Source organism: Taeniopygia guttata, chromosome 16, assembly GCF_048771995.1.
Source record: "Taeniopygia guttata chromosome 16, bTaeGut7.mat, whole genome shotgun sequence".
Classification (NCBI taxonomy): Eukaryota; Metazoa; Chordata; class Aves; order Passeriformes; family Estrildidae; genus Taeniopygia; species Taeniopygia guttata.
Genome location: NC_133041.1, coordinates 4,573,353 through 4,598,625, shown reverse-complemented (window position 1 = coordinate 4,598,625; position 25,273 = coordinate 4,573,353). Strand labels below are relative to the sequence as shown.

At 47.6% G+C, this 25,273-nt stretch overlaps 1 protein-coding gene and 1 long non-coding RNA gene across 4 annotated transcripts; one reads left to right on the top strand and one right to left on the bottom strand.

Moving 5' to 3' along the window:
* The first annotated feature begins 124 nt into the window (after nt 1–124).
* BCKDK (branched chain keto acid dehydrogenase kinase) lies at nt 125–24,198 on the top strand. Of its 3 annotated transcripts, none has more exons than XM_072936448.1 (12): nt 125–264; nt 2,495–2,758; nt 5,505–5,573; nt 6,734–6,844; nt 7,734–7,781; nt 9,472–9,591; nt 10,842–10,940; nt 12,377–12,450; nt 13,786–13,914; nt 17,919–18,008; nt 18,804–18,959; nt 23,757–24,198. In XM_072936448.1, exons 2-12 carry the CDS (start codon nt 2,498–2,500, stop codon nt 23,899–23,901), a joined length of 1,302 nt encoding a protein of 433 aa, XP_072792549.1. In that variant the 5' UTR covers nt 125–264; nt 2,495–2,497; the 3' UTR covers nt 23,902–24,198. The 3 variants fall into 3 exon arrangements, with proteins under 3 accessions (XP_072792549.1, XP_041575460.2, XP_072792550.1); XM_041719526.2 differs by having other exon boundaries at nt 165–268; XM_072936449.1 differs by lacking the exon at nt 125–264 and adding an exon at nt 1,121–1,141.
* LOC140685196 (uncharacterized) lies at nt 24,055–24,730 on the bottom strand. The gene is made up of 3 exons (XR_012058473.1): nt 24,669–24,730; nt 24,292–24,362; nt 24,055–24,190 (listed from the first exon to the last, which is right to left on the bottom strand). It is a non-coding gene; the product is annotated as an uncharacterized lncRNA (long non-coding RNA).
* Between the last annotated feature and the right edge of the window lie 543 nt (nt 24,731–25,273).

The window sequence follows — 25,273 nt, the reverse complement described above, 5'->3', positions numbered from 1 at the left end:
TCATAAAAACCCCAAAATTTCATTTTTTCACCCCAAAATCGCGGCCTCCCCCTCATACCTCGTCCGCTAGCTGGCGCCATTTTCCCGCCACTCACTCCCCCCTCACGTTCCCGCGCGCGCGCAGTGCGGCCGGACCGTACCACCCTCAACCCGCTGAGGGGGGGGGGGGGTAGGACGGGAGAACCAAAGGAGAGGAGGCGGGAACGGACGAATCCATTGCGAGCCGAACCCGGGGGAGGTGTCGGGGAGGCCCCGGGGCCGCTGGTTGGTGAGGGGGGAAATTTGGGGAGTTTTTTTTGGGTAAATTTTAAGGATTTTGGGGTAAAATTAAAAGGTTTTTGTGGGGAATTAAAAGGGAAATGGAGTGTCCGGATAGCGGGGTTGTGTTTGGGACGTGCGGTGGGGGAGAAGGGGAGGGCGGAGGGGAGGGAATGGAGGAGGATTAAAGGGAAAAAAGGGGTTTTTAAAGGGGAAAAATGGGGTTTTGAGGGGATTATGAGGGGAAAAAGGAGTTCCGGATACTTAAATCCGAATTTTTGGGGTTCTGGACCTTTTAAATGTTGATTTTTGGGGAATTCTGAGGGAAAAAAGGGGTCCTGGACCTTTTAAATGTTGATTTTTGAGGAATTCTGAGGGAAAAAAGGAGTCCTGGACCTTTTAAATGTTGATTTTTGATGGAATTCTGAGGGGAAAAAGAGTCCTGGATATTTAAATCTGATTTTTTTTGAGGAATTCTGAGGGGGAAAAGGGTCCCGGGGTGGTTTTTTTGGGGGATTATGAGGGGAAAAAGGAGTTCCGGATGCTTAAATCCGAAATTTTGGGGTTCTGGACCTTTTAAATGTTGATTTTTGAGGAAACTCTGAGGGGAAAAAAGGGGTCCTGGACCTTTTAATTTTTGATGGAACTCTGAGGGGAAAAAGGGTCCCGGGGTGGTTTTTTTGGGGGGATTTTGAGGGGAAAAAGGAGTTCCGGATACTTAAATCCGAATTTTTGGGGTTCTGGACCTTTTAAATGTTGATTTTTGATGGAATTCTGAGGGGAAAAGGGGCTCTTGGATGTTTAAATCTGATTTTTTTTAGGAATTCTGAGGGGAAAAAGGGGTCCCGGAGTGTTTTTTTGGGAAGAATTCTGAGGGAAAAAGGTTCCTGGATATTTAAATCCGATTTTTTTTAGAAATTCTGAGGGGGAAAAAAGGATTCCTGAAGGGTTTTGGGGGGATTTTGAGGGGGAAAAGGGGTTCTGGACCTTTTAAATTTTGGGTTTTGGGGAATTCTGAGGGGAAAAAAGGGGTCCTGGACCTTTTAAATTTTGGTTTTTGGGGAATTCTGAGGGGAAAAAGGAGTTCCGGATACTTAAATCCGAATTTTTGGGGTTCTGGACCTTTTAAATGTTGATTTTTGATGGAATTCTGAGGGGAAAAAGAGTCCTGGATATTTAAATCTGATTTTTTTTGAGCAATTCTGAGGGGAAAATGGGTCCTTGAGTGATTTTTTGGAAGAATTCTGAGGGGAAAAAGGTTCCTGGATATTTAAATCCCATTTTTTTTAGGAATTCTGAGGGGAAAAATGGGTTCTTGAAGAGTTTTTGGGGAATTCTGAGGGAAAAAAAGGGGTCCTGGACCTTTTAAATTTGAATTTTGGGGAATTATGAGGAAAAAAAGGGGTCCTGGACCTTTTAAATGATGATTTTTGTGGAATTCTGAGGGGAAAAAGGGGTTCTGGACCTTTTAAATGTTGATTTTTGGGGAATTCTGAGGGGAAAAGGGTCCTGGATATTTAAATTCTTTATTTTTGAGGAATTTTAAGGAGGTTTTGGAGGAATTCTGAGGGAAAAAAGGAGTCCAGGACCTTTAAAATTTTGATTTTTGGGGAAACTCTCAGGAGCTTTTCCTGAGGGGATTTTTGGGGTCCTTTGGGTGAATTTTGGGGTGATTTTAGAGGATTTTGGGGGTTTTTTTGGGGTGGATTTTGGGGTCTTTTCTTGAGGGGTTTTTTGGGTGGATTTTGGAGGACTTTGGGCAGATTTTGGGGCAATTTTGGGGGATTTTGGGATCTTTTCTTGAGAGGATTATTGGGGTTTTTTGGGTGAATTTTGGGGTGATTTTAGAGAATTTTGGGGTCTTTTGGGTGGATTTTGGGGTCATTTTAGAGAATTTTTGGGGTCCTTTGGGTGGATTTTGGGGTCTTTTCTTGATGAGATTTTGGGGTTTTTTGGGTGAATTTTGGGGTGATTTTAGGAGATTTTTGGGGTCCTTTGGGTGGATTTTGGGGTCTTTGAGGGGATTTTTGGGGGTTTTTGGGTGGATTTTGGGGTACTTCGGGCAAATTTTGGGGGATTTTGGGATCTTTTCTTTATGAGATTTTGGGTTTTTTTGGGGTACATTTTGGGGTAATTTTAGGAGATTTTTGGGGTCCTTTTGCTGTATTTTGGGTTCCCCCAAACTTTAATTTTTTGGGGGTTCCCTCCCCTCATTAACCCTTTCCTCCCCACACAGGAGATGCTGCGGCGCCTTTTGGGGGGGGGTCTTCGAGGCGGGGGCGGGACCCCCCAAAATCCCCCCTGGGGGGGGGGTGGGACCCCCAAAACTCCTCCAGGTTGGGGAGGGGTCCCCCAAAATCCCCTCAGGGGGGGAGGGGTCCCCCAAAATCCCCCCGCCCGCGGCGCCGCCGACCAAACCCCCCCGGACCTGGCGCGGGAGCGCTGCAAGGCCGTCACCTCCTTCTACCACCAGCCCGCCATTGACGCCGCCGCCGAGAGGGTGAGACCCCTCCCCAAATCCGGGAGGACCCCCCCTCGAATCCGGGGGGACCCCTCCCCAAATTGGGGAGACCCCTCCTCAAATTTACCCGGGATTTGGGGCCGTTTGGGGGAGATTTGGGGTCATTTTGGGGAATTTTTGGGGGGATTTGGGGTAATCGATGCCTCTCCCTAGAGGGTGAGACCCCTCACCAAATTCGGGGGGACCCCTCCTCAAATTTAATGGGGATTTGGGGCCGTTTGGGGGGGATTTGGGGTCATTTTGGGGGATTTTGGGGAGATTGAGGGGGATTTTGGAGGGATTTTGGGGAGGTTTGGGGCCATCGTCGCCGTCACCGAGAGGTGAGACCCCTCCCCAAATCCGGGGGGACCCCTCCTCGAATTGGGGGAGACCCCTCCCCAAATTTACCCGGGATTTGGGGGGGGTTTGGGGAGATTCGGGGCCATTTTGGGTCATTTTCAGGGGAATTTGGTGCCATCGACACCATGGCTGAGAGGGTGAGACCCCTCCCCAAATTCGGGGGGACCCCTCCCCAAATTTACCCGGGATTTGGGGTCGTTTGGGAGGGATTTGGGGTGATTTTGGGGAGATTCGGGGCCATTTTGGGTCATTTTTGGGGGAATTTAGCACCATCGATGCTGCCACCGAGAGGGTGAGACCCCTCCCCAAATCCGGGGGGACCCCTCCTCGAATTGGGGAGACCCCTCCCCAAATTTACACGGGATTTGGGGTCGTTTCGGGGGGATTTGGGGTCATTTTGTGGGGTTTTGTGGGGTTTTGGGAGGGATTTTGGGCGGATTTGGGGTAATCGATGCCTCTGCCTAGAGGGTGAGACCCCTCCCCAAATCCGGGGGGACCCTTCCTCAAATTGGGGAGACCCCTCCCCAAATTTACCCCGGATTTGGGGCTGTTTGGGGGGGATTTGGGGTCATTTTGGGGGATTTTGGGGAGATTGAGGGGGATTTTTGGGGGATTTGGGGTCATAGAGAGGGTGAGACCCCTCCCCAAATCCGGGGGGACCCCTCCTCAAATTGGGGAGACCCCTCCCCAAATTTACCTGGGATTTGGGGTCGTTTGGGGAGATTTGGGGTGATTTTGGGGAGATTCAGGGCCATTTTGGGTCATTTTTCGGGGGATTTGGGGTCATCGAGGGGGTGAGACCCCTCCCCAAATTCGGGGGAACCCCTCCTCGAATTCGGGGAGACCCCTCCCCAAATTTACCCGGGATTTGGGGTCGTTTGGGGGGGATTTGGGGGGATTTTGGGGGATTTTGGGGAGATTGAGGGGGATTTTGGGGGAATTTTGGGTCATAGAGAGGGTGAGACCCCTCCCCAAATTCGGGGGGACCCCTCCTCAAATTGGGGAGACCCCTCCTCAAATTTACCCGGAGTTTGGGGGGGATTTGGGGTGATTTTGGGGAGATTCGGGGCCATTCTGGGTCATTTTTGGGGGGATTTGGGGTCATAGAGAGGGTGAGACCCCTCCCCAAATTCAGGGGGACCCCTCCTCAAATTCGGGAGACCCCTCCCCAAATTTACCCGGGATTTGGGGCCGTTTGGGGGAGATTTGGGGTGATTTTGGGGGATTTTGGGGAGATTGAGGGGGATTTTGGTGGGATTTTGGGGGGGTTTGGGGCCATCGACGCTGCCGCCGAAAGGGTGAGACCCCTCCCCAAATCCGGGGGGACCCCCCCTCAAATTGGGGAGACCCCTCCCCAAATTTACCCGGGATTTGGGGTCGTTTGGGGGGCATTTGGGGTGATTTTGTGGGGTTTTGTGGGGTTTTGGGAGGGATTTTGGGGGGATTTGGGGTCTTTGATGTGGCCACAGAGAGGGTGAGACCCCTCCCCAAATTCGGGGGGACCCCTCCTCAAATTGGGGGAGACCCCTCCCCAAATTTACCCAAGATTTGGGGCCATTTGGGGGGGGGTTGGGGTGATTTTGGGGAGATTCGGGGCCATTTGGTGGGATTTGGGGTCATAGAGAGGGTGAGACCCCTCCCCAAATTCGGGGGGACCCCTCCTCAAATTGGGGGAGACCCCTCCCCAAATTTACCTGGGATTTGGGGTCATTTGGGGGGGATTTTGGGGAGATTGGGGAGGATTTTGGGTCATAGAGAGGGTGAGACCTCTCCCCAAATCCGGGTGGACCCCTCCTCAAATTGGGGGAGACCCCTCCCCAAATTTACCCGGGATTTGGGGCTGTCTGGGGGGGATTTGGGGTCATTTTGGGGAGATTCGGGGCCATTCTGGGTCATTTTTGTGGGGATTTGGGGTCCATTTTGGGAGGGATTTTTGGGCACTTTTTGGCTGATTTTAGAGCCACTTTTAGGGGATTTTGGGGCCATTTTTGGAGGGATTTTTGTGCCATTTCATGTGGATTTTGGGTCTATTTTTGGGCCATTTTTAAAGGGTTTTGGGGCAATTTTTGGATCCATTTTGGAAGGGATTTTTGGGCCATTTTAGGTGGATTTTGGGGCTTTTTTGGCTGATTTTGGAAAAGATTTTTGGGCCATTTTTGGCTGATTTTGGAGCCATTTTTAGAGGATTTTAGAGCCGTTTTTGAACCATTTTTGGTTCATTTTGGGACCATTTTTAGGGGATTTTAGGAGGATTTGGGGTCCATTTTGGGACAGATTTTTGAACCATTTTTGGTCATTTTTCCTTGATTTTGGCTCCATTTTGGGACGGATTTTAGCCCAAATTTGGGAGAAATCCCAAAATCTCCTTTTTTTCCCCCAAATTCAGCCTTCGGTGCGCCTGACCCCCACCACGATGCTCTACTCGGGGCGCTCGCAGGACGGCAGCCACATCCTGGTGAGGGGGACCCCAAATTTGGGGGGGGGGTCCCCAAAATTTGGGAGGGTTCCTAAAATTTGGGGTTTTTTCCTGAATTTTGGGGGGAGGGAAGGTTTGCTAAAAATGAAAATTTTGGGGTGAAATTTGAAAATTCTGGGGTAAAAATGGAAAAATTTGGGATGAAAATTGAAAATTTTGGGCTGAAATTGGAAAATTCTGGAGTAAAATTGAAAATTCGGGGGTGAAAATTGAAAATTCTGGAGTAAAATTAAAAATTTTGGGGTAAAAATTAAAACTTCTTGGTGAAAATTTAAAATAATGGGGTAAAATTGAATTTATTGGGAAAGTCTTTAAAATTTTTGTATAAAAAATAAAAATTTTGTGGTGAAAATTGAAAATTTTGGGGTAAAATTTAAAATTTTAAAGGAAAACATTAGGGTAAAAAATAAAAAGTTTGGGGTGAAAATAGAAAATGTTGGGGTGAGAATTGAAAATTTTGAGGTAAAATTTGAAAATTTTGGGGTGAAAATGGAAAAATTTGGGGTGAAAATTGAAAATTTTGGGGTAAAATGAAAATTATTGGGGAAAATTGAAATTTTTGGGTAAAAATTAAAACTTCTGGGGTAAAAATTGAAAGTTTTTGCTGTAAAAATGGAAAACTTTGGGGAAAATCAAAAATTTTGCGGAAAATTAAAAATTTTTGAGAGAAAGTTTAAAATTTCGGGGTAAAACTTAAATTTTTTTTAAAAAATCTAAAGTTTTAGTGTAAAAATTGAAAATTCTGGGGTAAAACTGAAAGTTTTGGGCTAAAAAATTTTTGGGGTGAAAATTAAAAACTTTGGGGTAAAAATGGAAAATTTTGGACTAAAAATGGAAAATTTTGGGGAAAATTAAAAATTTTGAAGGTAAAAATAGAAATTTTGGGGGTAAATTTTAATTTTTTGGGAAAATCTAAAATTTTAGAGTAAAAAATGAATATTCTTGGGTAACAATTGAAAATTTTGGACTAAAAATTGAATTTTTTTTAGTGTAAAAATTGACATTTTTTGAGGGAATTTTTTGCTTTTGGTTGGGGAGAACCCCCGGAAATTTGGGTGTGAAAATTCCCAAATTGCCAGAAAGGCCTGAGGGCGATAAAAAATGAGGATTTTTCCCAAAATTGTTGTTTTTTTGGTCAGAATAGCGCCCGGTACCTGCAGCAGGAGCTGCCCGTGCGCATCGCCCACCGGATCCGCGGCTTCCGGAACCTTCCCTTCATCATCGGCTGCAACCCGACCATCCTGCACGTGGTGAGCGCCAAAACTCCCAAAAACTCACAAAATACACCCAAAATTTAAACAGCAGCACGAAATTCCCTGAAATTTGCAAAAAAAATGGGAAAAAACGCGAAAAAAATGCAAAAAAAAGGCCAAAAAATCGTCCAAAAAATGAAAAAAAAATCTGAAAAATAAAAATTAATTTTTAAAAAACTTCTCAAATTCCCGTAATTCCCAAAATCTCACAAAAATTCCCAGAACTTCCCAAAAATCCCCACAGGATCCCAGAAGTTCCCTGAAATTCCCCAAAAACTTCCCAGAAATGCCCAACGATTCCCAAAGCTTTCAAAAAATTCCCAAAATTCCCCCAAATTCCTGAAAATTCTGAAAATGTCTCCAAAAATTCCCACAACTTCCTAAAAATAAAAAAAATCCCCAAAAATGTCCCAAAATTTCCATAAACTTCCTAAAAATTTCCAAAACTTTCCGAAAAATACCTAAAAATTCCCTAATAATCCCCCAAAAATATCCAGAAATTTCCCAAAAATTCCCAAAAAATGCCCGAAAATTCTTTGAAATTCCCAAAACAAAAAAATCTCGGAAATTTCCCAAAAATCCCCAAAAATTTACAAAACTTCCTAAAAATTCTCCAAAAACCCCCTAAAAAAAACCCCAAACTTATTTAAAATCCCAAAAAATCCCCGAAAACTCCCAAAAATCACCCGAAATCCCCCAAAAATCCCCAAAAATTCCCCCAAAAATTCCCCAAAAATTCCCAAAATTCCCCCGAAAATCCCCAGAAAATCCCCAAAAAATCTCCCAAAAAATCCCAAACTTTCCCCCAAAACCCCAAAAATTCCCAAAAAATCCCCAAAATTCCGGGAATTTCGGGGCAGGGCTCTGATCTCTCCCCTCCCCCCAGCACGAGCTCTACATCCGCGCCTTCCAGAAACTCAGCGACTTCCCCCCGGTGAGTGACCTGCCACACCTGGGCACACCTGGGCACACCTGGGCACACCTGGGCACACCTGGGAGGGGCAGGACAAAAAAAAACGGTGGAATTTGGGTGAAAAATGGGGATTTTGGGGGGTTTTGGGGTTACCTGGGGGTGTGGAAACTCACCTGGGCACACCTGGAGGTACCTGGGCACACCTGGGGCACATTTTGGGCACACCTGAGGGTACCTGGGCACATCTGGGCACACCTGGGCACACCTGGAGGTACCTGGGCACATTTTGGGCACACCTGGAGGTATCTGGGCACACCTGGGCACACCTGGGCACACCTGTGCCGATGCAGAGGACCATCAGTGTCACACGTTCTGTGTCTCACCTGTCGCACCTGTCACACGCGTCTCACACCTTGTATGTCACCTGGCACACTTCTCCATGTCTCACCTGTATCTCACCTGTCACACCTGTGTCACACCTGTGTGTGACTCACCTGTCTCACCTGTGCAGATCCAGGTGCGCAGCGATGAGGCGCAGTGCTGCCATTGTCACACCTGTGTGTGACTCACCTGTCACACCTGTCTCACCTGTGCAGATCCAGGTGCGCAGCGATGAGGCGCAGTGCTGCCATTGTCACACCTGTGTGTGACTCACCTGTCACACCTGTCTCACCTGTGCAGATCCAGGTGCGCAGCGATGAGGCGCAGTGCTGCCATTGTCACACCTGTGTGTGACTCACCTGTCTCACCTGTGCAGATCCAGGTGCGCAGCGATGAGGCGCAGTGCTGCCATTGTCACACCTGTGTGTGACTCACCTGTCTCACCTGTGCAGATCCAGGTGCGCAGCGATGAGGCGCAGTGCTGCCATTGTCACACCTGTGTGTAACTCACCTGTGTGTGTCTCACCTGTGCAGATCCAGGTGCGCAGCGATGAGGCGCAGTGCTGCCATTGTCACACCTGTGTGTGACTCACCTGTCTCACCTGTGCAGATCCAGGTGCGCAGCGATGAGGCGCAGTACTGCCATTGTCACACCTGTGTGTAACTCACCTGTCTCACCTGTGCAGATCCAGGTGCGCAGCGATGAGGCGCAGTGCTGCCATTGTCACACCTGTGTGTGACTCACCTGTCTGTGTCTCACCTGTGCAGATCCAGGTGCGCAGCGATGAGGCGCAGTGCTGCCATTGTCACACCTGTGTGTGACTCACCTGTGTGTGTCTCACCTGTGCAGATCCAGGTGCGCAGCGATGAGGCGCAGTGCTGCCATTGTCACACCTGTGTGTGACTCACCTGTGTGTGTCTCACCTGTGCAGATCCAGGTGCGCAGCGATGAGGCGCAGTGCTGCCATTGTCACACCTGTGTGTGACTCACCTGTGTGTAACTCACCTGTGCAGATCCAGGTGCGCAGCGATGAGGCGCAGTGCTGCCACTGTCACACCTGTGTGTGACTCACCTGTCTCACCTGTGCAGATCCAGGTGCGCAGCGATGAGGCGCAGTGCTGCCATTGTCACACCTGTGTGTGACTCACCTGTCTCACCTGTGCAGATCCAGGTGCGCAGCGATGAGGCGCAGTGCTGCCATTGTCACACCTGTGTGTGACTCACCTGTCTGTGACTCACCTGTGCAGATCCAGGTGCGCAGCGATGAGGCGCAGTGCTGCCATTGTCACACCTGTGTGTGACTCACCTGTCTGTGTCTCACCTGTGCAGATCCAGGTGCGCAGCGATGAGGCGCAGTACTGTGCGCTGCTGCGGCAGCTGCTGGAGGATCACAAGGACGTGGTGACGCTGCTGGCCGAGGGGCTCAGGGAGTGCCGGCGGCACATACAGGTAACTCACCTGAGACAGGTAACCTCACCTGGCACAGGTAACCTCACCTGGGACACACCTGAGATACACCTGAGACAGGTAACACACCTGGGGTACACCTGGATACACATGCTGCTGGCCGAGGGGCTCAGGGAGTGCCGGCGGCACATACAGGTAACTCACCTGGCACAGGTAACCTCACCTGGGACACACCTGAGATAGGTAACACACCTGGGTTACACCTGGGATACACCTGGGTTACACACACTGTTGGCCGAGGGGCTCAGGGAGTGCCGGCGGCACATACAGGTAACTCACCTGGCACAGGTAACTCACCTGGCACAGGTAACTCACCTAGGACACACCTGAGATAGGTAACACACCTGGGACAGGTAACACACCTGGGGTACACCTGGGTTACACACACTGTTGGCCGAGGGGCTGCGGGAGTGCCGGCGGCACATACAGGTAACTCACCTGGCACAGGTAACCTCACCTGGGACACACCTGAGATACACCTGAGATAGGTAACTCACCTGGAGTACACCTGGGGTACACCTGGGTTACACACACTGTTGGCCGAGGGGCTGCGGGAGTGCCGGCGGCACATACAGGTAACTCACCTGGCACAGGTAACTCACCTGTAATATGTAACCTCACCTGGGATACACCTGAGATAGGTAACACACCTGGGGTACACCTGGGGTACACCTGGGTTACACACGCTCTTGGCCGAGGGGCTGCGGGAGTGCCGGCGGCACATACAGGTAACTCACCTGGCACAGGTAACCTCACCTGGGAACAGGTAACTCACCTGAGACACACCTGAGACACACCTGAGATAGGTAACACACCTGGGTTACACCTGGGGTACACCTGGGGTACACCTGGGGAAGTTCCATTGGAGCCACACCCACTGCCTGGCTCACCTGTCAGTCTCACCTGTCTCACCTGTCATTCTCACCTATCTCATCTGTCTGTATCTCACCTGTCTCACCTGTATCTCACCTGTCCCTCACCTGTCTTACCTGTTCATGTCTCACTTGTCCCACCTGTCTTAATCTCACCTGTCCCACCTGTCCCACCTGTCCCTCACCTGTCCCACCTCTCACCTCTCTCACCTGTCCCCCACCTCTCTCACCTGTCTCCCCTGTCTCACCTGTCCCTCACCTGTGTCTCACCTGTCTCACCTGTCCATGTCTCACCTGTCGCTCACCTGTCCCACCTGTCTCACCTGTAACTCACCTGTCTCACCTGTCGTTACCTGTCAGGACGAGCGTTTGCTGCGGCCGTTCCTGGACAAGACGCTGACGTCGCGCCTGGGGATGCGAATGCTGGCGGCGCATCACCTGGCGCTGCACGAGGACAAGGTGAGCTCACCTGTCTGCCAGGTACCTACACATCCTATAGATCCCATAGCTCACCTGTGCATCACCTGGCGCTGCACGAGGACAAGGTGAGCTCACCTGTCTGCCAGGTACCTACACATCCTATAGATCCCATAGCTCACCTGTGCATCACCTGGCGCTGCACGAGGACAAGGTGAGCTCACCTGTGCAGGTGTGTCCTATAGATCCCATAGCTCACCTGTGCATCACCTGGCGCTGCACGAGGACAAGGTGAGCTCACCTGGCCAGGTGTGTCCTATAGATCCCATAGCTCACCTGTGCATCACCTGGCGCTGCACGAGGACAAGGTGAGCTCACCTGTCTGCCAGGTGTGTCCTATAGATCCCATAGCTCACCTGTGCATCACCTGGCGCTGCACGAGGACAAGGTGAGCTCACCTGGCCAGGTGTGTCCTATAGATCCTATAGACCCCATACATCACCTGTGCAGCTGCCCCGGGTAAATTTGCCCCAATTTTTCCAAAATTTTCCCATTTTTCCCCAATTTTTTCCCAATTTTCTCCAAAAATCCTGATTTTCTCCCAATTTCTCTACAATTTTATCCCAATTTTTGAGATTTTCTCCAATTTTCCCTTGAATTTTTCAAAATTTCCCCAATTTTTCTCAACTTTCTCCCATTTTTTCCCAAAATTCCCAATTTTTCCCCAATTTTCCCAAATTTTCCCAAATTTTTCTTCAATTTTCCGCAAAATTCCCAATTTTCCCTAATTTTTCCTAATTTTTCCCAAAATTCCCGATTTTCCCCATTTTTCGCCTATTTTTCTCTATTTTTTACCAATTTTTCCACATTTTCCCCCAAAATTCTCAATTTTTTCCCAATTTTTCTCTCCATTTTGCCCCATTTTTCTGCTCATTTTTCCCTAAATTCCCAATTTTCCCCAATTTTCCTCAATTTTTCCCCATTTCTCCGTATTTTTCCCCCAATTTTTACCAATTTTCCCCATTTTTTCTCAAAATTTCCCCATTTTCTTCCCAATTTTCCCAATTTCCTCCAATTTTTCCCAAAATTTCTGATTTTTCCCTTAATTTCCCCATTTTCTTCCCAATTTTCCCCCAATTTTCCCCCAATTTATTCCCCAATTTTCCCCAAAATTTTCCCAATTTTTCCAATTTCCCCCCAATTTTCTCCATTTTCTTCACAATTTTTCCCAATTTGCCCCATTTTTTTTACCATAATTTCCAATTTTTACCAAAATTTCCCCATTTTCTTCCCAATTTTCCCCCATTTTCTTCCCAATATTTCTAATTTTTCTCTTAATTTCCCCATTTTCTTCCCAATTTTCCCCCAAAATCCCAACTTTTCCCAAATTTTCCCCCAATTCCCTGTTTTTCTCACTTTTCCCAATTCCCGTTTTTCTCACTTTTCCCGTTTTCCCGGTTTTTGGCCCCAATCTGCAGCCGGATTTCGTCGGCATCATCTGCACCCGCCTGTCCCCCAAGAGACTCGTCGAGAAGTGGGCGGACTTCGCCAGGTGAGCGCGCCTGGGGGCACCCAAAACACACCTGGGGGCACCTGGGCACACCTGGGCACACCTGGGCACACCTGGGGCACACCTGGGCACACCTGGGCACACCTGGGCACACCTGGGCACACCCAAAAACACACCTGGGCACTCACCTGGGGGCACCTGGGCACACCTTGGGCACCCAAAACACACCTGGGCACACCCAAAACATACCTGGGCACACTTGGGCACACCTGAGATACACCTGGGCACAGCTGAGATACACCTGGGCATACCTGGGCACACCTGGGGCACCCAAAACACACCTGGGAACACCTGGGCACACCTGAGATACACCTGGGGGCACCCAAAACACACCTGGGCACACCCAAAATACACCTGAGGGCACCCAAAATACACCTGGGCACACCTGAGCACACCTGGGGGCATCTGGGCACTCACCTGGACACTCACCTGGGCACACCTGAGATACACCTGGGACACAGCAGGTGACAGCAGGTGACTGTGGCTGGCAGGTGCCATCACACAGGGGACACAGGTGAGGTGACACAGGTGTCAGAGGTGACACAGGTGACACAGGTGACACAGGTGACACAGGTGTCAGAGGTGACACAGGTGTCAGAGGTGACACAGGTGACACAGGTGAGGTCACACAGGTGAGATCACACAGGTCACACAGGTGAGGTCACTCAGGTGACACAGGTGAGATCACACAGGTGAGATCACACAGGTGAGATCACACAGGTCACACAGGTGACAGGTGTCAGAGGTTACATAGGTGACACAGGTGACACAGGTGAGGTCACACAGGTGACACGGGTCACACAGGTGACACAGGTGAGGTCACACAGGTGAGGTCACACAGATAAGGTAACTTGTGACACAGGTGAGGTCACACAGGTGACACAGGTGAGGTCACACCGGTGACACAGGTGAGATCACACAGGTGAGCTCACACAGGTCAAACAGGTGAAGTCACATTGGTGAGGTCACACAGGTAGGGTCACACAGGTGACAGAGGTGAGGTTACACAGGTGAGTTCACTCAGGTGACATAGGTGAGATTACACAGGTGTCAGAGGTCACACAGGTGACACAGGTGTCAGAGGTGTCAGAGGTCACACAGGTGACACAGGTCACACAGGTCACACAGGTGACACAGGTGACGTCACTCAGGTGTGTCTCACCTGCGCAGGCGTCTCTGCGAGCACCAGTACGGGACGGCGCCCAGGTGTGAATGGGGGACGGGGGGTGACAGTGACAGGTGGCACAGGTGTCAGAGGTCACACAGGTGACACAGGTGACGTCACTCAGGTGTGTCACACCTGTCTCACCTGCGCAGGCGTCTCTGCGAGCACCAGTACGGGACGGCGCCGCGCGTGCGCATCAACGGCCACGTGGCCGCGCGCTTCCCCTTCATCCCCCTGCCCCTGGACTACGTCCTGCCCGAGCTGCTCAAGAACGCCATGAGGTGTTTGGGGACGGGTTTTGGGGCCAATTCCGGGGATTTTGGGCAATTTTGGGCGTTTTTTGGAGATTTTGGGGGGATTTTAGAGGGATTTTAGGGCGATTTTGGGGTGATTTTTCGGCAATTTTAGAGGGATTTTGGGCTTTTTTGGGGGTATTTTGGGGGGTTTGTGGGGATTTGCTGCTCAAGAACGCCATGAGGTACCCGAGAGGGGATTTGGGGCCAATTCCGGGGATTTTGGGCAATTTTGGGCGTTTTTTGGAAATTTTGGGGGGATTTTAGAGGGATTTTAGGGGGATTTTAGGGGGATTTTGGGGGTATTTTGGGGGGTTTGGGGACGTTTTGGTTTCCTCGAATACCATGAGGTGCCCGGGATGGATTTTGCGGCCAATTCCGGGGATTTTGGGCAATTTTGGGGATTTTTTGTAGTTTTGGGATAATTTTGGGCTGATTGTAGAGGGATTTTGGGGTGTTTTTAGGGGGATTTTAGGCCATTTTGGGGGTATTTTGGGGGGTTTGGGGAGATTTTGGATGTTCTAAAATGCCATGAGGTGCCCAGGGATGAAATATTGGGGTGAATTTTGGGGATTTTGGGCAATTTTGGGTATTTTTTGGAAATTCTGGGGGGATTTTAGAGGAATTTTGGGGTGATTTTAGGGGGATTTTAGGGTGATTTTAGGGGGATTTGGGGGTATTTTGGGGGTTTCGGGGAGATTTTGGATGTTCTAAAACAGCATGAGGTGCCCGGGGACGGGTTTTGGGGCCAATTCCGGGGATTTTGGGCAATTTTGGGCGTTTTTTGGAGATTTTGGGGGGATTTTAGAGGGATTTTGGGGTGATTTTAGAGGGATTTTGGGGTGATTTTAGGGGGGGTTTGGGGGTATTTTGGGGGGCTTGGGGATGTTTTGGTGTCCTCGAATACCATGAGGTACCCAGGATGGATTTTGGGGCCAATTCCGGGGATTTTGGGCAATTTTGGGCATTTTTTGGAAATTTTGGGGTAATTAGGGGATGATTTTAGAGGGATTTTTCGGCAATTTTAGAGGGATTTTGGGCTTTTTTGGTGGTATTTTGGGGGGTTTGTGGGGATTTGCTGCTCCAGAACTCCATGAGGTGCCTGGGGATGAAATTTTGGGGCGAATTTCAGGGATTTTGGGCAATTTTGGGTATTTTTTGGAAATTTTGGGGGGATTTTAGAGGGATTTTGGGGCAATTTAAGGGGTGTTTTGGGACATTCTGGGGGTATTTTGGGGGGCTTGGGGAAGTTTTGGTGGACTAGAATACCATGAGGTGCCTGGGGACAGAATTTTGGGGCGAATTTTGGGGATTTTGGGCAATTTTGGGGATTTCTTGCGGTTTTGGGGTAAATTTGGGGTGATTTTAGTGGAATTTTGGGGTGATTTTAAGGGGATTTGGAGCCATTTTTGGGGTATTTTTGGGGGTTTGTGGGGATTTGCTGCTCAAGAACGCCATGAGATGCCCGGGATGGATTTTGGGGCCAATTCCGGGGATTTTGGGCAATTTTGGGCGTTTTTTGGAGATTTTGGGGGGATTTTAGAGGGATTTTGGGGTGATTTTAGGGGGATTTTGGGGGTATTTTCGGGGGTTTGGGGAGATTTTGGATGTTCTAAAATGCCATGAGGTGCCCAGGGATGAAATATTGGGGCCAATTCCGGGGATTTTGGGCAATTTTGGGGGTTTTTTGGAGATTTTGGGGGGATTTTAGAGGGATTTTGGGGGGATTTTAGGGGGATTTTGGGGTGATTTTAGGGGGGTTTTGGGACATTTTCAGGTCATTTTGAGGGGGTTTGGGACATTTTCGTGTACTAGACAACGATGAGGTGCCCAGGAATGAAGTTTTGGGGCGAATTTCTGGGATTTTGGGCAATTTTGGGGATTTTTTTCGGGTTTCGGAATGAATTTGAGGGATTTTAGAGGGATTTTGGGGTGATTTTAGGGGGATTTTGTGGGGTTTTGGGCCAGTTTGTGGGGATTTGCTGCTCCAGAACACCGTGAGGTGCCCAGGACAGGGATTTTGGGGCAAATTTTGGGGATTTTGGGCAATTTTGGGGATTTTTTGCAGTTTAGGGGTAATTTTGGGATGATTTTAGAGGGATTTTGGGGGGATTTTAGGGGGGTTTTGGGGTCATTTTGGGGGGTTTGGGGACGTTTTGGTGTCCTAAAATACCATGAGGCACCCGGGGATGAAATTTTGGGGCGAATTTCAGGGATTTTGGGCAATTTTGGGGATTTTTTGTAGTTTTGGGATAATTTTGGGCTGATTGTAGAGGGATTTTGGGGTGATTTTAGGGGGATTTTGGGGGTATTTTGGGGGGTTTGGGGACATTTTGGTGTACTAGAATACCATGAGATGCCCGGGGATGAAATTTTGGGGTGAATTTTGGGGATTTTGGGCAATTTTGGGGATTTTTTGTGGTTTTGAGATCATTTTGGGATCATTTTAGAGGAATTTTGGGGTGATTTTAGGGAGATTTTGTTGGGTTTTGGGGTCATTTGGGGGGTTTGGGAGATCTTGGATGTTCTAAAATGCCATGAGGTGCCCAGGGATGAAATATTGGGGCCAATTCCGGGGATTTTGGGCAATTTTGGGCATTTTTTGGAAATTTTGGGGGGATTTTAGGGGGATCTTGGGGTGATTTTAGGGGGGTTTTGGGCCATTTTAGGGTCATTTTGGGGGGTTTGGGGACGTTTTGGTGTCCTAGAATACCATGAGGTGCCCAGGGATGAAATATTGGGGTGAAATCTGGGGATTTTGGGCAATTTTGGGCATTTTTTGCGGTTTTGGGATTATTTTGGAATGATTTTAGAGGGATTTTGGGGTGATTTTAGGGGGATTTTGGGGTCATTTTGGGGGGTTTGGGGAGATTTTGGATGTTCTAAAACTCCATGAGGTGCCCAGGAGGGGATTTTGGGGCCAATTCCAGGGATTTTGGGCAATTTTGGGCGTTTTTTGGAAATTTTGGGGGGATTTTAGGGGGATTTTGGGGGGATTTTAGGGGGATTTTGGGGGGATTTTAGGGAAATTTTGAGGGGATTTTAGAGGGATTTTGGGGTGATTTTGGGGTGATTTTAGGGGGATTTTTGGGGTCATTTTGGATGGTTTGGGGAGATTTTGGATGTTCTAAAACACCATGAGGTACCCAGGGATGAAATTTTTGGGCAAATTTTGGGGATTTTGGGCAATTTTGGGGATTTCTTGCGGTTTTGGGGTAATTTTGGGATGATTTTAAAGGGATATTGGGGGGTTTTGGGGTCATTTTGGGGTGACCTCGGTGCCATTTTTGGGCGACTTTGGTCCCATTTTTGGGGTGACTTTGGTGCCATTTTGGGGTGACCCCGGTGCCATTTTGGGGTGACCCCGGTGCCATTTTGGGGTGACCGTGGGGACATTTTGGGGTGACCCCGGTGACATTTTGGGGTGACCCCGGTGCCATTTTGGGGTGACCCCGGTGCCATTTTTGGGTGATTTTGGTGCCATTTTGGGGTAATTTCGGTGCCATTTTGGGGTGACCCCGGTGCCATTTTGGGGTGACTTTGGTCCCATTTTTGGGGTGACTTCGGTGCCATTTTTGGGGTGACCCCAGTGCCATTTTTGGGGTGACCTCGGTGACATTTTGGGTGACCTCGGTCCCATTTTTGGGGTGACCCGGGTGACATTTTGGGGTGACCTCGGTGCCATTTTTGGGCGACTTTGGTCCCATTTTTGGGGTGACTTTGGTGCCATTTTTGGGGTGACTTTGGTGCCATTTTTGGGGTGACCTCGGTGCCATTTTGGGGTGACCTCGGTGCCATTTTTGGGGTGACTTTGGTCTCATTTTTGGGGTGACTTTGGTGCCATTTTTAGGGTGACCCCGGTGACATTTTGGGGTGACCTCAGCTGATTTTTGGGGTGACCTCGGTGCCATTTTTGGGGTGACCCCGGTGCCATTTTGGGGTGACCCCGGTGCCATTTTGGGGTGACCCCGGTGCCATTTTGGGGTCCCCAGGGCCACCATGGAGTCCCACCTGGACACGCCCTACAACGTCCCCGACATCGTGGTGACCATCGCCAACAACGACATCGACCTCGTCATCCGGTACGGCCCCGAAACGTCCCCAAATGTCCCCAAAATGTCCCCAAATGTCCCCAAAATGTCCCCAAAATGTCCTCAGGTGTCTTCAAATGTCCCAAAGTGTCCCCAAATGTCCCCAAAATGTCCTCAGGTGTCCCCAAAATGTCCCCAGATGTCCCCAAAATGTCCCCAGATATCCCCAAATGTTCCCCAAATGTCCCCAAAATGTCCTCAGGTGTCCTCAAATGTCCCAAAGTGTCCGCAAATGTCCCCAAAATGTCCTCAAATGTTCTCAAATGTCCCCAAATGTCCCAAAATGTCCCCAAATGTCCCCAAAATTCCTCGAGTGTCCTGAAATGTCCCCAAATGTCCTCAAATGTCTTCAAAATGTCCCAAAGTGTCCCCAAAATTTCTCCAAATGTCCCCAAAATGTCCTCAAAATGTCCCTAAATGTCCCAAATGTCCTCAATGTCCAAAACATCTAAAATCTCTCAAATGTCCCAAAATCTCCCAAGTGTCCCTGATGTCCCCAAATGTCTCAAATCTCCCAAATGTCCAAAATGTCCCAAATGTCCCCAAATGTCCTAAAATGTCCCAAATGTCCCAAATGTCCCCAAATGTCCCCAATGTCCAAAACATCTCCAATGTCTTTGATGTCCCAAATGTCCCAATGTCCCAAATCTCCCAAATGTCCCCAAACATCCCCAATGTCCCCAAATGTTCTCAATGTCCCCAATGTCCCAAATCTCCCAAATGTCCCAAATGTCCCCAACGTCCTTGATGTCCCCAAATGTCCCCAAATGTCCCCAATGTCCGCAGGATCTCGGACCGTGGCGGTGGCATCCCTCACGAGCTGCTGGACAAGGTGACCGAGTACCACTTCAGCACGGCCGAGGCCAGCGCGCAGGACCCGCGCCTGGGGGGGCCCTTCCGCGGCCTGATGGACGCCAGCGGCCAGCCGGGACCCATGCACGGGTCAGGGACCCCTCCCCAAATTCGGGGTGACCCCCAAAAATTTGGGGACATCCCCGAAAAATTTGGGGAAATTTGGGACATTTCCCAGAAATCTGGGACATCCTTTCAAAATGGCGGACAATGACCGGGGTTGGGTTTGGGGGGGGAATTTGGGGGGTTTTTGGGGGATTTTGGGGGGTTTTAAATTGAGGACCCCTCCCCAAATTGGGGACAAACCCCCAAAATTTGGGGCAGCCCCGAAAAATTTGGGGACGTTTATCAGAAATTTGGGACAATTCCCAGAAATTGGGGACATCCCTTCAAAATGGCGGACAATGACCAGGGTTGGGTTTGGGGAGGAATTTGGGGGGATTTTGGGGGGTTTTAAATTGGGGACCCCTCCCCAAATTGGGGCAACCCCCAAAAATTTGGGGGCATCCCTGAAAAATTTGGGGAAATTTGGGACATTTCCCAGAAATTGGGGACATCCCTTCAAAATGGCGGACAATGAGCAGGGTTGGGTTTGGGGGGAATTTGGGGGGAATTTGGGGGGGTTTGGGAAAGTTTTGGGGGGTTTTAAATTGGGGACCCCTCCCCAAATTTGGGACAGTCCCCAAAAATTTGGGGACATCCCCGAAAAATTTGGGGAAATTTGGGACATTTCCCAGAAATTTGGGAGATCCCTTCAAAATGGCGGACAATGACCAGGGTGTGGTTTGGGGGGGAATTTGGGGGGAATTTGGGGGGTTTTCAATTGGGGACCCCACCCCAAAAATTTGGGGGCGACCCCAAAATTTGGGACAGCCCCCAAAAATTTGGGGGCATCCCTGAAAAATTTGGGACGTTTATTGGAAATTTGGGAATTCCCAGAAATTGGGGACATCCTTTCAAAATGGCGGACAATGACCAGGGTTGGGTTTGGGGGGGAATTTGGGGGGAATTTGGGGGGTTTTAAATTGGGGACCCCTCCCCAAATTGGGGACAGACCCCAAAAATTTGGGACAGCCCCCAAAAATTTGGAGGCACCCCCGACAAATTTGGGGAAATTTGGGACATTTCCCAGAAATTGGGGACATCCTTTCAAAATGGCGGACAATGACCAGGGTTGGGTTTGGGGGGGAATTTGGGGGGAATTTGGGGATTTTGGGGGGGTTTCAAATTGGGGACCCCTCCCCAAATTGGGGACAGCCCCCAAAAATTTGGGTCAAGCCCTGGAGTGGGATTTTTGGGGTAATTAATGGGATTTTTGGGTTATTAATGGGATTTTTGGGGTATTTAATGGGATTTTTGGGGTATTTAATAGGATTTTTAGCATATTTAATGAGATTTTTTGGATATTTAATGAGATTTTTTTGGATTTTTGGGATCATTTTGGGCCACTTTTGGGACTTCTCAGTGTCCGCCCAGGTTCAGTTTTGGGGTGGATTTTGGAGGCAGTTTTGGGGTTTTGGGATGGGATTTGGGGTATTTAATGGGATTTTGGGATATTTAATGGGATTTTTTGGGATATTTAACGGGATTTTTTTGGCATATTTATTGAGATTTTCTTTGGAATTTTGGGATTATTTTGGGCCACTTTTGGGACTTCTTGGTGTCTCCCCAGGTTTGGCTTCGGGCTGGATTTTGGAGGCAGTTCTGGGGGTTTTGGGATGGGATTTGGGGCATTAAATGGGATTTTGGGATATTTAATGGGATTTTTTGGGTATTTCATAGGATTTTTTGGATATTTAACGAGATTTTTTTGGATTTTTGGGATTATTTTGGGCCACTTTTTGGACTTCTCAGTGTCCCCCCAGGGTCGGTTTTGGGGTGGATTTTGGAGGCAGTTCTGGGGGTTTTGGGATGGGATTTGGGACATTTAATGGGATTTTTTGGGTATATTTAATGGGATTTTTCAGGTATTTCATGGGATTTTTTGGATATTTAACGAGATTTTTTTTGGTTTTTGGGATTATTTTGGGCCACTATTGGGACTTCTCAGTGTCCCCCCAGGTTTGGTTTTGGGGTGGATTTTGAAGGCGATTTTGGGGTGGGATTTTGGGATATTTAATGGGATTTTTGGGGTATTTAATGGGATTTTTTTGGTATTTCATAGGATTTCTTTGATATTTAATGAGATTTTTTTTTGATTTTTGGGATCATTTTGGGCCACGTTTTGGACTTCTTGGTGTCCCCCCAGGTTCAGTTTTGGGGTGGATTTTGGAGGCAGTTTTGGGGTTTTGGGATGGGATTTGGGGCATTTATTGGGATTTTTGGGATATTTAATGGGATTTTTTTGGGTATTTCATGGGATTTTTTTGATATTTAATGGGATTTTTTGGGATTATTTTGGGGCCACTTTTGGGACTTCTCAGTGTCCCCCCAGGTTCGGTTTTGGGGTGGATTTTGGAGGCGGTTTTGGGGTGGGATTTGGGATATTTAATGGGATTTTTTGGGATATTTCATGGGATTTTTTGGGATATTTAATGGAATTTTTTGGAATATTTATTGACATTTTTTTGGATTTTTGGGATTAATTTGGGCCACTTTTGGGACTTTTTGGTGTCTCCCCAGGTTTGGCTTCGGGCTGGATTTTGGAGGCAGTTCTGGGGATTTTGGGTTAGGAATTGGGGCATTTAATGGGATTTTGGTATATTTAATGGGATTTTTTAGGTATTTCATGGGATTTTTTGGATATTTAATGAGATTTTTTGGGATTTTTGGGACCACTTTTTGGAATTCTCAGTGTTCGCCCAGGTTCGGTTTTGGAGTGGATTTTGGAGGCGGTTTTGGGGTGGGATTTGGGATTTTTAATGGGATTTTGGGATATTTAATGGGATTTTTTTGGTATTTCATGGGATTTTTTTGATATTTAATGGGATTTTTTGGGATTATTTTGGGCCACTTTTGGGACTTCTCAGTGTCCCCCCAGGATCGATTTTGGGGTGGATTTTGGAGGCAGTTTTGGGGTGGGATTTGGGATTTTTAATGGGATTTTGGGGATATTTAATGGGATTTTTTGGGTATTTCATGGGATTTTTTGGGATATTTAACAGGATTTTTTTGGCATATTTATTGAGATTTTTTTTTGGATTTTTGGGATTATTTTGGGCCACGTTTTGGACTTCTTGGTGTCCCCCCAGGTTTGATTTTGGGGTGGATTTTGGAGGCGGTTTTGGGGTGGGATTTGGGATTTGGGGCATTTAATGGGATTTTGGGGTATTTAATGGGATTTTTTAGGTATTTCATGGGATTTTTTGGATATTTAACGAGATTTTTTTGGATTTTTGGGATTAATTTGGGCCACTTTTGGGACTTTTTGGTGTCTCCCCAGGTTCGGTTTTGGGGTGGATTTTGGAGGCAGTTTTGGGGTTTTGGGGTGGGATTTGGGGCATTTAATGGGATTTTGGTATATTTAATGGGATTTTTTGGGTATTACATGGGATTTTTTGGACATTTAATGAGAATTTTCGATTTTTTTGATAATTTGGTGCCACTTTTTGGACTTCTCGGTGTCCCCCCAGGTTCGGTTTTGGGGTGGATTTTGGAGGCAGTTTTGGGGTTTTGGGGTGGGATTTGGGATATTTTGTAGGATTTTGGGATATTTAATGGGATTTTGGGATATTTAATGGGATTTTTTGGGATATTTAACGTGATTTTTTTTAATATTTATTGAGATTTTTTTGGATTTTTGGGATTATTTTGGGCCACTTTTGGGACTTTTTGGTGTCTCCTCAGGTTCGGTTTTGGGGTGGATTTTGGAGGCGGTTTTGGGTGGGATTTTGGGATATTTAATGGGATTTTTTGGGGTATTTAATGGGATTTTTGGGATATTTAATGGGATTTTTTTGGAATATTTATTTTTTTTGATTTTTGGGACTATTTTGGGCCACTTTTGGGACTTTTTGGTGTCTCTCCAGGTTCGGTTTTGGGGTGGATTTTGAAGGCAGTTCTGGGGGTTTTTGGGTGGGATTTGGGGCATTTAATGGGATTTTGGTATATTTAATGGGATTTTTTAGGTATTTCATGGGATTTTTTTGATATTTAATGGGATTTTTTGGGATTATTTTGGGCCACTTTTAGGACTTCTCAGTGTCCCCCCAGGTTCGGTTTTGGGGTGGATTTTGGAGGCGATTTTGGGGTGGAATTTTGGGATATTTAATGGGATTTTTTTGGGTATTTCATAGGATTTTTTGGATATTTAACGAGATTTTTTTTTGATTTTTGGGAATTTTGGTGCCACTTTTGGGAATTCTCGTTGTCCCCCCAGGTTCAGTTTTGGGGTGGATTTTGGAGGCAGTTCTGGGGGTTTTGGGATGGGATTTGGGACATTTAATGGGATTTTGGTATATTTAATGGGATTTTTTAGGTATTTCATAGGATTTTTTGGATATTTAACGAGATTTTTTTTTTTTTATTTTTGGGAATTTTGGGGCCACTTTTGGGACTTTTTGGTGTCTCCCCAGGTTCGGTTTTGGGGTGGATTTTGGAGGCGATTTTGGGGTGGGATTTGGGATTTTTAATGGGATTTTGGGATATTTAACGAGGTTTTTTTTGGATTTTTGGGATTATTTTGGGCCACTTTTGGGACTTCTCAGTGTCCCCCCAGGTTCGGTTTTGGGGTGGATTTTGGAGGCGATTTTGGGGTGGGATTTGGGATTTTTAATGGGATTTTTGGATATTTAATGGGATTTTTTGGGTATTTCATGGGATTTTTTGGGATATTTAATGGGATTTTTTTGGATATTTAACCGGATTTTTTTTGGAATATTCATTGAGATTTTTTTGGATTTTTGGGATAATTTTGGGCCACTTTTGGGACTTTTTGGTGTCTCCCAGGTTCGGCTTCGGGCTGCCGACGTCGCGCGCCTACGCCGAGTACCTGGGGGGGTCCCTGGTGCTGCAGTCCCTGCAGGGCGTCGGCACCGACGTCTACCTGAGGCTGCGGCACATCGACGGCAAAGCCGAGAGCTTCCGCATCTAGGGGGGCTTCCAGGTGGACACTGGTCATCGGGGCCGCGGCCGGACCCCAAAGTTGGGTGAGAACCATGGAGAACCTTCCAAAGTTGGACTTATGGGTCATGGAACCCTTAAAAGTTGGGTTTCGGTCATTAAAATGGTGGAGAACCTTCCATAGTTGGACTTTTGGGTCGTGGAACCCTTAAAAGTTGGGGTTTTTGGTCATTAAAATGGTGGAGAACCTTCCAAAGTTGGACTTTTGGGTCGTGGAACCCTTAAAAGTTGGGTTTTTGGTCATTAAAATCGTGGAGAACCTTCCAAAGTTGGGTTTTGGTCATCAAAACTCTCCAAAGTTGGACTTTTGGGTCATGAAACCCTTAAAAGTTGGGTTTTGGTCATTAAAATCGTGGAGAACCTTCCAAAGTTGGACTTTTGGGTCGTGGAACCCTTAAAAGTTGGGGTTTGGTCATGGAAACCATGGAGAACCTTCCAAGGTTGGGTTTGGTCATTGAAACAATGGAGAACCTTTTAAAGTTGGGGTTTTTGGGTCGTGGAACCCTTAAAAGTTGGGGTTTGGTCATGGAAACCATGAAGAACCTTCCAAAGTTGGGGTTTTTGGTAATTAAAATCATGGAGAACCTTCCAAAGTTGGGGTTTTGGTCATTAAAATGGTGGAGAACCTTCCAAAGTTGGACTTTTGGGGTCGTGGAACACTTAAAAGTTGGGGTTTGGTCATGAGAACCATGGAGAACCTTCCAAAGTTGGGTTTTGGTCATTGAAACAATGGAGAACCTTCCAAAGTTGGGTTTTGGTCATTAAAGTCATGGAGAACCTTCCAAAGTTGGGGTTTGGTCATGAGAACCATGGAGAACCTTCCAAAGTTGGACTTTTGGGTCGTAGAACCCTTAAAAGTTGGGGTTTTGGTCATTAAAACCATGGAGAACCTTCCAAAGTTGGACTTTTGGGTGGTGGAACCCTTAAAAGTTGGAGTTTGGTCATGAGAACCATGGAGAACCTTCCAAAGTTGGGTTTTGGTCATCGAAACAATGGAGAACCTTCCAAAGTTGGGTTTTGGTCATGGAAACCATGGAGAACCTTCTAAAGTTGGGGGTTTTGGTCATTAAAATCGTGGGGAACCTTTCAAGGTTGGGTTTTGATCATCAAAACTCTCCAAAGTTGGACTTTCAGGTCATGAAAGTCAAGGGGAACCAACCCAAAGTTGGGTTTTGGTCATTAAAATCATGGAGGACTCTTAAAAGTTGGGTTTTGGTCTTTAAAGTCATGGAGAACCTTCCAAAGTTGGGTTTTGGTCATTAAAGTCATGGGGAACCTTCCAAAGTTGGACTTTTGGGTCCTGGAACCCTTAAAAGTTGAGGTTTTGTCTTTAAAAAAATCAT